This window comes from Schistosoma mansoni, chromosome 3 (genome assembly GCF_000237925.1).
Source record: "Schistosoma mansoni strain Puerto Rico chromosome 3, complete genome".
In the NCBI taxonomy this organism is placed as follows: Eukaryota; Metazoa; Platyhelminthes; class Trematoda; order Strigeidida; family Schistosomatidae; genus Schistosoma; species Schistosoma mansoni.
The window spans coordinates 27,713,557-27,728,266 of NC_031497.1; the positions used below are offsets into that span (position 1 = coordinate 27,713,557).

The 14,710-nt window shown below is 35.0% G+C and overlaps 1 protein-coding gene across 1 annotated transcript; it reads left to right on the plus strand.

The window, feature by feature from the left end:
• Nucleotides 1-504: 504 nt before the first annotated feature.
• Smp_105780 (putative uro-adherence factor A precursor) lies at nucleotides 505-5,438 on the plus strand (the record flags this gene model as incomplete). Its single annotated transcript, XM_018799845.1, has 2 exons — nucleotides 505-1,269; nucleotides 3,765-5,438. The coding sequence occupies 2 exons, from the start codon at nucleotides 505-507 to the stop codon at nucleotides 5,436-5,438; spliced, it is 2,439 nt and encodes an 812-aa protein (XP_018651593.1).
• Nucleotides 5,439-14,710: the final 9,272 nt, after the last annotated feature.

Consider the following 14,710-nt stretch of genomic DNA (forward strand, 5'->3'; position numbering starts at 1 on the left):
ATGGATAGTGACTAGTAGTTGGAATTCAGGACATACGTTCCACCTTAATTTCAACTCATCAGTTGAATGTACTCTATGCTATTTGAAGTGAATGGAACTAGATTTCATTTCCATGGTGAACATTAACTCACGAATCCAAGTACATTCAAGATAATTCTATTGTTGTATCCAAAAAAAAGATCTCGATCAATAATTATCGAATCACATACAACGTATACACGATTATATTGATTATATTGATCAATATTCATTTTGATTGATTCAAAAAATCAATTAAGGTCATTTATTTAATTTTATTCTTGAACAATGTCTATTCTATTCAGAAGATTTGGTTCATTAATTACTTACTGATTGGATTGAATATTATGGTTTATTCAGTAGGAATTTCAAGAACCTAATACTAAACTTATAACACCTTCAAAGAACTTTTTCAGAGGGAACTATGTCTTGAAAATTACCATAGAAGAATAGAGTTTTTTTAGAGAGAGATTCTGTTTCTCTGAAATGTTTCATTATAAAGAAATTGATCCATCATGTTTCTATTCCCATAGCAACAAAACTCAAAATGATATACAGAGAGTTCCCATGAAAACAAATGATTGTTTTCTTATTCGATCATTAAAAAACTATGATCCATCTATACAAACGAATAATGATGTTCTCTATTTGGTTCCAGAATATAATACATCCAATTCCAATAACACTATACTTACAATACATAAGTTAGATTCATCTTTTCAATCACAATTAGATCCCTCCAAATCTGTTGTTAATATACATGATCAACTGAATATACAATCTGGATATGAACCACAAATCAATGAAAGAAGAAATCCCGGAAACTTAGATCAAATTTATAGAATCACCAATGGACAACAACGTTATATAACAGAAATCAAGTTATATTTATATAATAATAGAATAATGAATAGTGAACATTTGAATGATTCAATCTCAGAGGGAATATCTTATGTTAAAGCTATCCCTTGTAAAATAATCCATTCGCAGGGTAACTATTCTCCGAAAGTACATTATCCACAAGATATTTCACCACCATTTGTGTCAGCAACTAACTCTGTTTCTGTGAGTTTTACATTACCATCATTGAAAGCTGTCGAAGACCGTTCAAATGCATATAAAGATAGTTATCGTTATAGTACGAAACAGTTAATTGGTATACAGTTTAAATTATTTGAACAAACTCAGGCATTAAAAGAGATTGTGATTCAAACAACTTATAATGACATGGAAACGTGTTTCCAGGCAAAGGTAGTTTTTAACGTAATATTGATTTACAAATTACTAAGTTGTTACCCAATTTTTGGATAGTTTAGTAATCATTACTCTCATTTTTGAGATCATAAACCAGTCGGTGTTACACCATCATTAGAAACATTCAAGCACTAGACTGCCGTTTCGTACTAGCATTGAACTCTCAGCAGTGCAATCCATATCTCCACATGAGAGAATCCGACCCAAGACCTTCAGTCACGCTCAAACTCTTAACTTTTTTAAACCACTGAGTCGCCATCAAATAGTGTTAATTTCTAACTTAAGTCATTCCACGATATTGCGTGATCATCTTCCATTGTGACACACTTCCAATTCAAAAGCTTATTTATATGTTTAATGAAAACCTTCAAGTATCCTTTTAATTTGTTTGGCTTCACTCGATTACTCAATTGGATAGACAGTTTTCATTTATGTATTACGAGATTCCTAGAGTAACTCGAAATCCACAAACGAGACTTAATAGTTCAACAGAAGTTTGTCAATGAAGTAATTTTGTATTACACTCGAACAAGAATAAACTGAAAATTGTGGCCTTAAATAAAGTAAGATTTTATGAAGTTAATCATAAGCAACATATAATCTGTCACACACATGGGCCGTTTTATATTCTGACAACATATCAAAAGGGGAAAACGAAATGATAAAGGCCGATAGCAGTAAGGGCGAGGAAGTAGTAGTAGTAGTAGTAGTAGTAGTAGTAGTAGTAGTAGTAGTACGGATAGCAATGAATGGATGGATCTGTGCTATCGTCACTGATTCTGAGTCATGTTAACCGAAATTTCCATCTGTTAGTTAACATATTCTCTCAGACTTCAATCAGGTGTCCTGGACCTGACTTTATGGGTTTTACGGAATGATGCCATGTTTCGGTTTGACCTTTCCTAGTCTTATTACAACCTAATTACAGTATAAAACTTTACATGTCCATAGTGATGATGATTAGGTAAACATAATCCATGCCCCAAGCATATCAATGGGTCAACATTACTTCAATATGATGATTATTCAAAACATCATCATAAAATGAACTATGATCAACATGACATGCATCATGTGATTAGTTACAACTCTGAGTATTTTTCAAATATGTGATTTTATTCTAATTAATAATCACAAACGGGGTGTACAATCAATATATAATTAGTATGTTTACAACTACGGTCATCATCATATTTTCAAGTTAACATATATTTGAAGGGTTTTTTTTGTGGAGATTTAGTATTTGCATAGTTGAGAGCATGAGTCAATTGAAGCTAGACCACCAAGAAAAACCTGGAAGCACTGGACGGCCGTTTCGTCCTATTGTGGAACTCCTCAGCAGTGCACATCTACGACCTCGCCTTGCGAGATTCGAACCTAGGACCTACTAGTCTCGCGCCAGAGTTCATAAACGATAGACCACTGAGCCGGTGTCCCATGGTGCTAATGTCTAACTTCAACCAATCCACGACGTTGGGCAACCATTATCGCGAGGCGAGGTCGTGGATGCGCACTGCTGAGGAATCCCATAATAGGATGAAACGGCCGTCCAGTGCTTCCAGGTTTTCCATGGTGGTCTAGATTCAATTGACTCATGCTTTCAACTATGTAACATATATTTACTTATGCCTGTCTTGGTGCCCATCGTTTTTCAAGTAGAGGTAATAAGTGACACAGATATTACATTTAAAAATATCAATCGATCATGATTGACAATCTTATCAATGGATTCGCCATCTTTACCTAGTAACTTTAGTATAACCTAGAAATTCAGTCAGTCAACTACAACGTAGGACTAGGCACATATATGCATCGGTCCAAGTTGCCATACCTCATTAACGCAACAAGATCAACACCAAATTCATAGAAGTGGTTACTTCAATGGTAGTAATATATAAAAGAAAGATTGTATATAAGGATATAGTACAGAAAAAAAAGACAGATATGAAGCAATTTTAAACTCACAGTTTAAGGGAAGAGAAAGAGTGTATACACCTACACCATTATAATCGATTCTGAGCCATACCACACAGAAATTACTTACATGATGGTTGTAATCCATACGAACAATGCTTCAAGAACACCTATGATCGTTAGCTTTCACAGAAGTCTATTTCAATGATAATATAACTTTAGAAATATCATTTTGTTACTTTTATTTTCAAGACATTCAATAAAAAAGAGTATAGCAACTCTACTACAATTAGGTTTGTTTACGGTTAATTGTGGTCTACGCTATTCAATAATAAACTGTAGTCGGTGCTTCGTGTTGTCTTCTGAATTCATACACAGTTATAAGGGTGATTTATATCCGAAGCCAAGTCACCACATATGTTTACCAAGATTACATAAATGACAAGTCATAGGTCATTTCATTGAATGACCACTTTTCATGGGAACGATATTTAAGTGAATCTACATACTTCAATTATGAAACATGAATTAATTCAGCTCATTTTATATTCCTTTTTGTTTCATTTTACTTTCTTTAGAAATCCAAATATTCATCAGAGAAAACTTTTGTATCATTAAATGAACAACAAAGTAATGATGGTTCATTTTCTTCAAAACAAACTCCTAACCAAGGTACCTACAATCAAGGGGAGTCTAATTCTCTGAATGACAATAGAGTAAATTATGTTAATCAAAGGGGTGAATTTGATAATGTAGATACAATAGATATAGATAATAGAACATATGTTTGTAGTTATCATCATTTCTGTTGCCTATCAGAACAAACGAATTCAACTTTTAAAAGTGTAACTCAAAGGGAAAATCATGTTAAACATGAGGATGAATGTATGGAACAATTTAAAGTAGATAACTATTCAAACAATAATACATTGACATTTAAAAAATGGGATGAAAATTCACAATTCCCTTTCAATATAATGAATGTGGATTCGAACAAACAATCATGTCGATCTAACGACAGAAACGGTGTTGTATATTGTAATACAAAGAAAGGAATTTGTTATGATAGTATGATGGACGAAGGTAATGTAACATGTACTTCTAGCCTTAGTGAACGCAAAACGAACTCAAATTCACTAGTAGACAATCTTTCCAAAAGAGATAGTCAGGATGCAAAATCCTATATATTACATAGGTGGTTACAAGAACAGTTAGCTTATTCAACTGAAAGAGATATATTTAATCTCAGTGATAAGATTCCATCCTTGAAAGTAAATCGTTCACCTACTTCTCTTGAATATCAGATCTTGAATTCCGTTGATAGTAAACATTCTATTCTTTCAAAAGATATCATAGAAAAAGAAACTAAATTTTCTAATGTCATATCACCTTCTGTAGGTTCTTTATCTTCTTCTTCTTCTTTCACACTGTCGATGTCTCACATTGACTCGATTTCAGAAAGGAATGATCAATCAAACAAATATTATACAACTAAAAGTCAATATGGTTTAAGTTCATCAAAAGAAAAATATAAAAAACTATTCAACAGTTCACCATGTGGATCATCTACTTTTACACTTCATAATGAACGATCAAAGCGACGAAAACCTCCGAATATTCTATTGAATTCTTTATCTTCATCATCAAATAGAGCTCAATCAAAATCGAATTCCTTTCCAGTTAATTCATCAAAATTACAGACTCATTTATCAAATCATTATGTCATAGATAATAACATGGATCAACAATCTAATCAAAGAAGACTATCTTCCATTCCAAAAAATCAATCCCTTGATAAGACAACAGAAATGTTAACTTCCACAAGGAGATCCAACTACTTGACATATTCTTCCACTTCAAAAAATCACTTCCTTGACAAGACAGCAGAAATTTCAATTTCCACAAGGAGATCCAACTACTTGACATACTCTAATGCTGATCCTTTCACAATTAATAAAAATAGTAATGATCTCAAAAAGGTTTTTGAATTAGATCCATATGATGATTTAATCAAAAGTTATTACAATACTACTGATAGACGTATCAAATCTATTTCTATAAAAACAAATTGTATAATACAAATTAATGGACCATTTACAACATTCTATAAACATGCAAATAATAGTAGTATAGTGAATCTCCCTAAAATTAAATATCAATGTCATATTTATGGTTTCAATGAAAAAATGCTTGAAAAATGTATAAATTTTATAAAAGAAACTTTTCCGAATTCTTTATTACATTTTTTATGAAAAGAAAGGATAATACTCTCCCCACCCCATCCCTCTATTTTTGAGAAATGTCAAATCAATAATTTGCCTTAATTTTTAATCAATTAGATTAGTTGCTATGGTGATTAATTTGTTGAAATGAAACTATTCAGCTCAGAGACTAACACTTCATCACCTGAGTTACCAATCTTCTACATCATCTTAAAATACACACATTATTTGTCACAATACCAAATAAAAAGGTGTTTGATATTCAAGTCTGTACTATTTTATTTAATGAATCAATTTCATTTTTATGCAATCATAAACATGTGAATAAATTTACATAAATGAGTGTCAGTATGTATGTGTATTGTAAATAAATTGTCTAAGTAGTGGGATTCGAACACGGGACCTATCAGTCTCACGCGCAAGCGCTTAACCTCTAGATCACTGACCTGGCCGGTATTCAACGGTGTTAATGTCTAACTTCAACCATTCATGGATGCGCACTGCCACTGAGCAGTCCCATAATAGGACGAAACGGCTGTCCAGTGGTTCAAGGTTTTCCATGGTGGTCTGCCTTCAATTAACTCATGATTTCTACCATAAAATTACTAAAAAATCTCTACAAAAACCCCTTTCTGATAATTAGTGAGACCGTAGTGTCATGCTTCGTTAATCGTTCACCTCGATAACCGTTATAATACAAAACTTAACGGTTTATAAAATCAGAAGGCAAAGAGAAGTGGCAACTACAGTTTTATTGACAAATGACGCAGGCCAGAAAGTTATAAGGACATGAGCAAATATCATCGAACAAGCGAAAAATAACGCACATTGGAGATGGCGGGTAAGCCAACTCAAATCAAGCGTTAATTAATATTTGTAGTCAGATAAAAATAAATGACAGACATGTGATAAATAGGACAAGAAGTGTACACATACCTACGCTCATATAAAAATGGTCAGGGTTAATAAGTGAATAAATAACAAGGTGAAAACATGACTCATGATGGATAGGTGAATTGACATGTCCAGAAGCTAGAATAAGGTATACGGGCTTAACATATCAACCGACACTAAAAGACTGTAATTCATGGACGATCTTTGACCGACGCTAGATTGACTTTGAAAGTGTCCTCCTAATAACCAGGACCAAATGAGGGTTATGAGCCTATTAGATGATGTACACTAACATGAACATTGCTCGTAAGTAGGTTTCGAAAAATTAAAGACAGAAGAAGTACATAACTACTATTAGATATCTAATCTTTTCTTGTAATGAATAAGCTCAGTTTATGGACAGAATATCAGTAATAGAGAATATTAGCCTGTATCTCTTCTCACCAACACTTTAGTATACCAGAATGAATGGAGATTGTAATATTTTCATAGTTTAAACCACGAAATGATTATCATTCAAACTGAGAAAATTCTACAATCTTCATGATTCCCCCCTATGCTAATAAAAATCATGTGTTCGTTTCATGATGTAACTCCTGGTGTTTTAACAGGAATTTGTGACCAGTGAAATTCCGTTATGTTATGTATGAGACAGTTGTACACTTGAAGGAGTTAATAAGATTGAGTAGTATCGTGAATAGATTGAAGTTGGACATGTATATCATCGGATTTTAGATGAATAATCCAGAGTTTAAGAAATCGCACACGACACCGAAAGTCTTGGGATTGATTCCCGTATACAATATCCTAGATGAGCACTTCTGAGTAGTCGCACACTAGGATGAAATGGCCGTTCGATGCTTCAAACGTCTTTATAATTCCATTATGTTAAAATGATTAGTAACTGTGAGTGTTTTAATAAATCTGCGGTGAAAAATAATTTAACACGAATTCAATTGTATGTAACTTTGACTCAAATTACAGTACGTCATTATGAAGATCACGTATGGAAAGTGCCAGGTTAATGTCTTCTCGAATCTCGTTTTGAAATTGGGAACACAGTATCCGTAAATCCCCGTAAGTGATCATGTTGATCATCCTAGTTAAAATAGAGTATTCGATTCATGTCAAAGTAAAATAGAAACATATTCTTTCTATTTTCCACACCATAGGTTTCGAATTATTGAAGTTTCATAAATCATAAATACACCATATTGTAATAATTAAGATTAATCTGAAATATTGATGTGATAAACAGAGAACATGGTGTAGACCATCAACGTTGATGGTCTATGTCGAATGATTGGAGGCCTACTCGAGTTAGACGGGAACGGTGTAACGAACAAGCTAACTTCGAAGTCACACCTCGCAGTCAGCACCTTAAGTGGATTGCCTCATCGACGTATCAAGGGACCATGGATGCTCTGGAGACTGTACAACACAAAGGACGTTATGACAGGAATATATTAGTTAAAGTGGATACAAGCGAAAGTAGAACCACTGCCGCATAGGCCAGTCCATGGCGTATCATTAACTGATGCGCGTTGATTGTCCTTGACCTTGACAGGGATCGATGATCTGTTCGATATTTAGTGACCCAACTGCCGGATGATTTGGCTAGGGTTAAGTGACATTTCACTGGCCCCACAATACTCCCCCACCAGATTCAACGTTCGTTTGAATCGGTACCAAACATATTGAGAGTAGTGGCGCGCCGGAGGTTGCCAGACGATTATTATGAATCCTCTGGGTATTGCCGAGCTGTAAGACAAATGGAAAGGGGGCGGCAGAAACTGATCGGGAAAAAGCGTGAATTCTCTTCCTTCGATGAAATGTTGGAAATGCCGTACAGCACAATACATAGCTAGGAGTTCCCTACCGAACGTGCTGTACCTAGATTCGGCGTCTAGCAACCGTCTCTAGAAAAATCCTAAAGGTTGTCAAGAGTGGTTTCTCAAATGGGTAATTTCTATTCCAACTGATCAACAATTTCCATCACGAAACATTCTTTATTGTCTAATTCGTTGATATACAGTCAAATCAAATCTAACCATCACCTACTTCAAAGGGTGATATTAGCTGTTTTAGAAATAAGTCGGAACTTAAGCACAGTCATCCCAAGACATGAGATTAATTCGTTGAGTCATTGAGTTAGGCTGAAAGATGTAAATTACCCGACTGGGATTCGAGGGATAACCGCTATTTATCTCTGGAAATTAGGTGATATGGCTTAGAATCATTCGCAATGACCTAGATGTATTCACTCTTCAGTTTCTGTAGATATTGAGTTCCGGTACTCATTTGCACACACCTTTTCATTCTGTCTGTTCGAATCGCATTCTCACTCTCATTGATACCTTTGTAAGGCGTGATCGATAAACGAACCCACCAATGACAGCATTATACGACCACTACCGCCTTGACTCATTTTGACCATTTATGACCATGCCTTGTTTATTTACAAATCACAATCGTTCATGTTTTTCATAAACGATATAGTTTCAAACAGATGGATAGTGGCTAACAGTGGAATCCAGGACGAACATTTTGTGCAATTTGGGACTTGCCAGCTAAATGTATCTGTATCTCGGAGCTGATGTTCACTCCAAAACTCAAGCGTAGTACTGTTCACTCCAAAAGCCATCACGTTTTCCAATTAGCTACTCAGTTTAGATAACCATTAGCATGTTCAATTAAGTGAATTATAACTTACGCTCATAAATATTCGTTGTTTGAATCTTCCCATTGATGTTTAAGACTACAATTAATCAATCTCTTTTGGCATATGTGCATCCCGTGAAGGCATTGGACTTTAGTCTCGAAGTAAACATAAACTCGGATGCAGATGCATCCAGCTGACGGTTTCCCAATCGGATGAATTGTACGTCTTGGATTCCACTGCCAGCCAACATCCATCTTTGTTTAAAATACTTGCGACTTACTGAGAATATCGAGGCAATCCGCACAATATGCCCATATTTAAGAAGAGACTGATTAGTTGCAGTCCTAAACATAAATGGAAAAATTCAAACATACAATTTATAAATCAAAATTGATATTAAGTTTTGTTGACTCAGTAGTGCCGTGCTTCATTAATCATTCACCTCCATAACCGTTATAATACAAGTCTTAACGGTGCATAATATCAGAAGACAAAGAGAAGCGGTAGCTACAGTTATATTGACAAATAACGAAGGCCAGAAGGCTGTGAGCACATGAGCAATTGTTAGCGAGTGAAATAAAAATGACAAGTATTGGAGATGGCTGGTAAGCCAACTCGAGAGAGCGAAGCGAAAATAATGAGCATTGGAGATGGAGGGGAAGCCAACTCATTCTAAGCAAGCGTTAATCAGTATTTATAGTCAAACAAGAATAAATGACAGACATGTAATAAATAGGATAAGAAGGGGTACACAAAACTACGTTTATACAATAAGTGAATAATTGACGAGATGAAAACATGACTCATAATGGACAGGCGAATTGGCTTGGTCAGAAGCTAGAATAAAGTATATGGGCTTAACATATAAAACGATACTACACTCATGTTTCCTATGCTCTAGTTACTGTCACGTATGTTATTTATGTCACACTTTCGCCTGTTTGGTAGATTGCATTAATTGCGTACTAACAGTGTTAATTAACCCCGCTCGTAGCTCTTCTAGAGTTACTGCTGGTCCCAAGCCCGAATAAAGGAGGAGGGTTGGGCATGGAGTCGGCAACCCTATCACGTAGACAACAACATTGCTAAAAAACACCAACCAAATTAAGCAAATCAAGTAACGGTGTTAATTAACGTTATAGAAACAGATGAAGTTGATCAAACCAAATAGCTTACTAGTTCTGATTTTGGCTAAGCTGTTACTCAGTATTTGACAATTTGAGGATTAGATTTTCATTGCATCTGGAGGAAACCACATCCTAGAACCACATTATTTAGATTCTTTTATCTCGTCTTATTAATGTGTTATGGAAACTGAGTCTAGTGAATATTTGTACCACACTCTACATCGGCTATGAAAAAATTGAATCTTAAAATGAAATGGTTATTCAAGGTATAAATTAGTGAAGACCTCATGATGACCTAAAGATGAATGTAAAAGTACTAATTTTTAAAATCAGTCTTTGGAGAAAATCGATTTAAATAACATTAAGTTTATTCCAATTGTAAGAATCTATTCACACTTTATCGTGTTATAAAGTATGAATATCAATTATTATAACTACTTTTTATATCCTGATATCAGTATAAGGTTATGGAGATTGTTGAGTTCCATTGAGATCATAAACCGATCAATATTGGAATACCATTGAAAACCTAGAGGTACAGGACAGCTGTTTCTCCCTGGTTTGGAACTCCTTAACAGTACGCATCCACGACCCAGCACGCGGAACCCGAACTCAGGACCTTCAGTCACACGCACGATTGCCTAACCTTTAAACCACTGAGCCGACATCTAATGGAGTTAATTTCTAACCTCAACGAATACACGATATTTTGCGACTGTCTTCCACTGTCTTCGTTGGGTAACTGCCTTATCCTCAATACAGTTGAACTCCATTGCTCAAGGTTTCTCATTAGATCTCCGAGAAATAACTCTCAAAGCTAATCACTGCCGATAACATGCTGATTATCAGTATAAGGTTGTAAAGAGTTATGGCCTGGTGGGTTTCTATGTAGAGGTTAAGCGTTCGTGAGCGTGGCTGATGGTCCTGGTTTGGATTCCTGCTTTCTGGGTCGTGGATGCACACTGCTAAGGAGTCACATACTTTCAGGTCTAGCATCAATCAGTTCATGATCTCACTCAAATAAAAAGACTAAGAATCCTTCAGATGGCTGAACCGATAGCTATTCGGATCAAAAAGTTAGAGTTTTGTGTTCAGAAGAAATATATTCGACCTCTCGTTTTAGCGTGACCAACTTCTGGCCTAATTAATTTGGAATCATTTTGATGATATAGTGATGTAAATCGATTAATGTTCATACAACCTTTCTCTTAGTATTTTCGTTACTTAAACTTACCTTATCATTATTACTATAAAACCTGCCAACGTTTATTAAGAAACCTATTCAACATCCAGCCCTATTTACTAATTCTTATCCAATTTATGTTATTCTACATAATACGTGATATCTTTCTCACCCCATATCAGCCACATTTATTCTAATCATTAATCGTGGATGCGCATAGCTGAGGAGTCCCATAATAGGACGAAAAGGCCGTCCAGTGCTTCCAGGTTTTCCATGGTGGTCTAGCTTCAATTGACTCACGCTTTCAACTATGAAAATACTAAATCACCACAAAAACCCCTTCTGATAACAATCCCAAATTCACAACAATGGGAAGATATAAGCAAACAACGCCAAGTGAACTTCACACTCTATAATTTTAAATGATATATTTTAATAGCTGAGATCATGAGGCAGTTGAAGCTAAATGATCATGGAAAACTTGGAAGCACTAGACGGCCGCTTCGTCCTATTGTGGGACTCCTTTAAAATTTCAATATGACATGATAACTGGAAATAAAAGATAGGAGAATGGTAAAATAAGAAAAGAATAGGTTTTCACACTACCCCTAGGCCCTAAAAATGAATTAGAAAATATCATGGACGATTCAAGATTAGAACAAAATGTTCTCGTACATATATAGAAGGTTTGAATTTTCTAATGGTCAAGACTTTTGTAAATTTAAGAATGTGCGCTTGATGGTTTATTGACAAAGGCTTAAATACTAAATTTAGGTAGATTTGATGATTTGTTATAATGATGTATGTTGTAATTAAAAATTATGGGTTTTTTTTAACTTCCTGCCTTCAATAGGGTAATTAACACTGGATGAATATGATGCCATTTTAGGGATATATTCTATTACTGTGGATTGCAATATTCGAATATTCCACCCTATGTATGTACGTTCATATACATATAAATTGGTAGATTCAATAGAGTGTGACATAAAAGCACTTGCGATATTTGGCTCTTGTAAATCATGTACTTCGTCTTCTCAATAACAATCAGTTTTATAGTATTATGTGTTGCACGATATATACTTGATCGATAGGATTCGATCTGCACTAAGAAGGACCTCACATACATGACATTGATCACCACACAGTGATAAATCAATTGTAGATAAATGTCAATCCTACAAGAGGTTAGTTGCGGCCCTGATAGCTCAGTGATAACGTCTCTGACTGTGACACGGGGTTGAATCCGTCAGGGAGCATCAGTTCCCTCAAGTTTATAGGTACACCCTGCTGACGAGTGCCAAGTAGTATGAAACCTAGGTCTAGGGTTTCCTATTGACTATCTCTAACCACCATCTTACCTCAACTAGTGGCCATATTGCAGCTTAGCCTATAAGATTCAATCTGCGCTAAGAAGGACATGACATACATGACATTAATCACCCACCCCGAAATGATCAATCAATTGTAAATATATACTTTTCATACGTAGTCTGATCGAAATAAGGTAAACTTATCGTAACTTTTAACCAGTTTTAGTGAAGTATCATTCATGGGAGAATTACCCTACATATACAAACATTATGATTATATCTAGGATATAAGGAACATGTACATTCATAGGGAAAAGGATAGACAAATTGTTTTATTGATTAGTACATAGATAATAACTGATAGATAATAAATTGAGACAAGCTTAAAATGTTGGACATTTTAACATGATAAATTTGATTGGTTGAATTATTTGATGATTGAAGGATTGTTAGGAATCTTTTAATAGTAATAATAATATTGATATATTAAACTATTCTTTTCAATACTATATGTCTGGATAGAATAGGAAGTAATTTCAATGACTTCAGTAGATATTGTAAGCAAAGATGGATAATGGCTAGCAGTGGAATCCAGGACCCGCGTTTCGTCCTATTTGAGACTCGTCAGCTGAATGTACCTCCATCTCAGAGTTGATGTTCACTCTGATGTTCAACTCCTACAGGTGTCCACGAGAACTTTGTATTACAGAAACTTGAGCCATCCATAATCTAAAATTCAAGTTGTATATCTACATATAATTGGTGTGTAATGACAAGTCTTTAACAAAAGTGAACCTTCGGTACAGTCCTGTTAAAAATTATTGTTGATAATTTTATCCATGATTATCAAATACTTATGCTATTATTTTCTTGTATTCCTCTATCTGTTTAAGACATAAATTATTTCAGTAGTTGAGATCATGAGTCAATTGAAGCTAGACCATCATGGAAAACCTGGAAGCACTGGATGGCTGTTTCGATCTACTGTGTGACTGCTCAATGGCAGTGTGCATCCACGATCCCGCCTTACGAGATTCGAACCGAGGACCCATCATTCTCGCGCACAACCTCTAGAACCACTGAGCCGGTTGGCATTCAACGGTGTTAATGTCTAACTTCAACCTCAACATAAATTTTACCATTCCCTAAATACTATTAATTTGTTACGGGTCTATCAGTCAATCCTCTTCAACCTGTGGTGTGGTGGTACCTGTGTAGTAATTTCCTAATTCTATTGATTTGTGGTCACGATTTTTCTCTATTCTATTTCATGAGTGATTCATTTAATTAAAAGCTATTTGCTTGCTGATAAGTGACTTATTCTAGCTGGATTCGGGACTAATAGTCGTTAAGTATTATTCTACGCCGTCACCTCACATTTATTGTCATTGGTTAGTTGAAAGTCAGTGGTACTAGATAAACTATCTAGTCGAGCTAATTAGTACAAGTGCTCTCCTATCTTACAGTCCGATTCCACAGGCCCAAAATAAACAAACCAAGCAAATCCGTTTATTTTCATCGACACATCAAAATCGATTCAGTGGATCTTTTTCTTTACCATGGATTCCCTTTATAATTTCATCTGTTTACTTATTATTGTCTTTGCTTTTCATATTTCGCTCTCACGTTTGCAGAAATTGATTCCAATTTACTCTATTTTGCTATTATTATTGTCGCTAGTACTTCATAAACTGTTTCTATCCCCATTTTTTCTTGATTACCATTCACGTAACTCAATTTTAACAAAACTCAGTGAGGGTATATTATACCCAAATATGACCATCTGTTGATCAAAACTATATTTGGTGAAAGCTAAACGTCAATATCCGCGATATATATCCTGAAATGTATAGAACAGCATAGTTTCAAAGCTGATATTTTGTGCTCAGATACTTATGTTGAAGTAAAACGTTTCAGTGAGATCCTAATTCTCTCTCTCATGATTTCAACTATTAAAATACTGAAATCACCAAAAAACTCCTTCTGATTATAATCATATGCTCACTAGTGACTGACTTCAAGAGATATTTCCTGGAGTTCTAGTGGGAAGCAGTGACCAGTGGAGTTCAACCACGTTTGTTGTGAGATAACAACTCACTGAAGACAATTGGTGAACGGTGGCT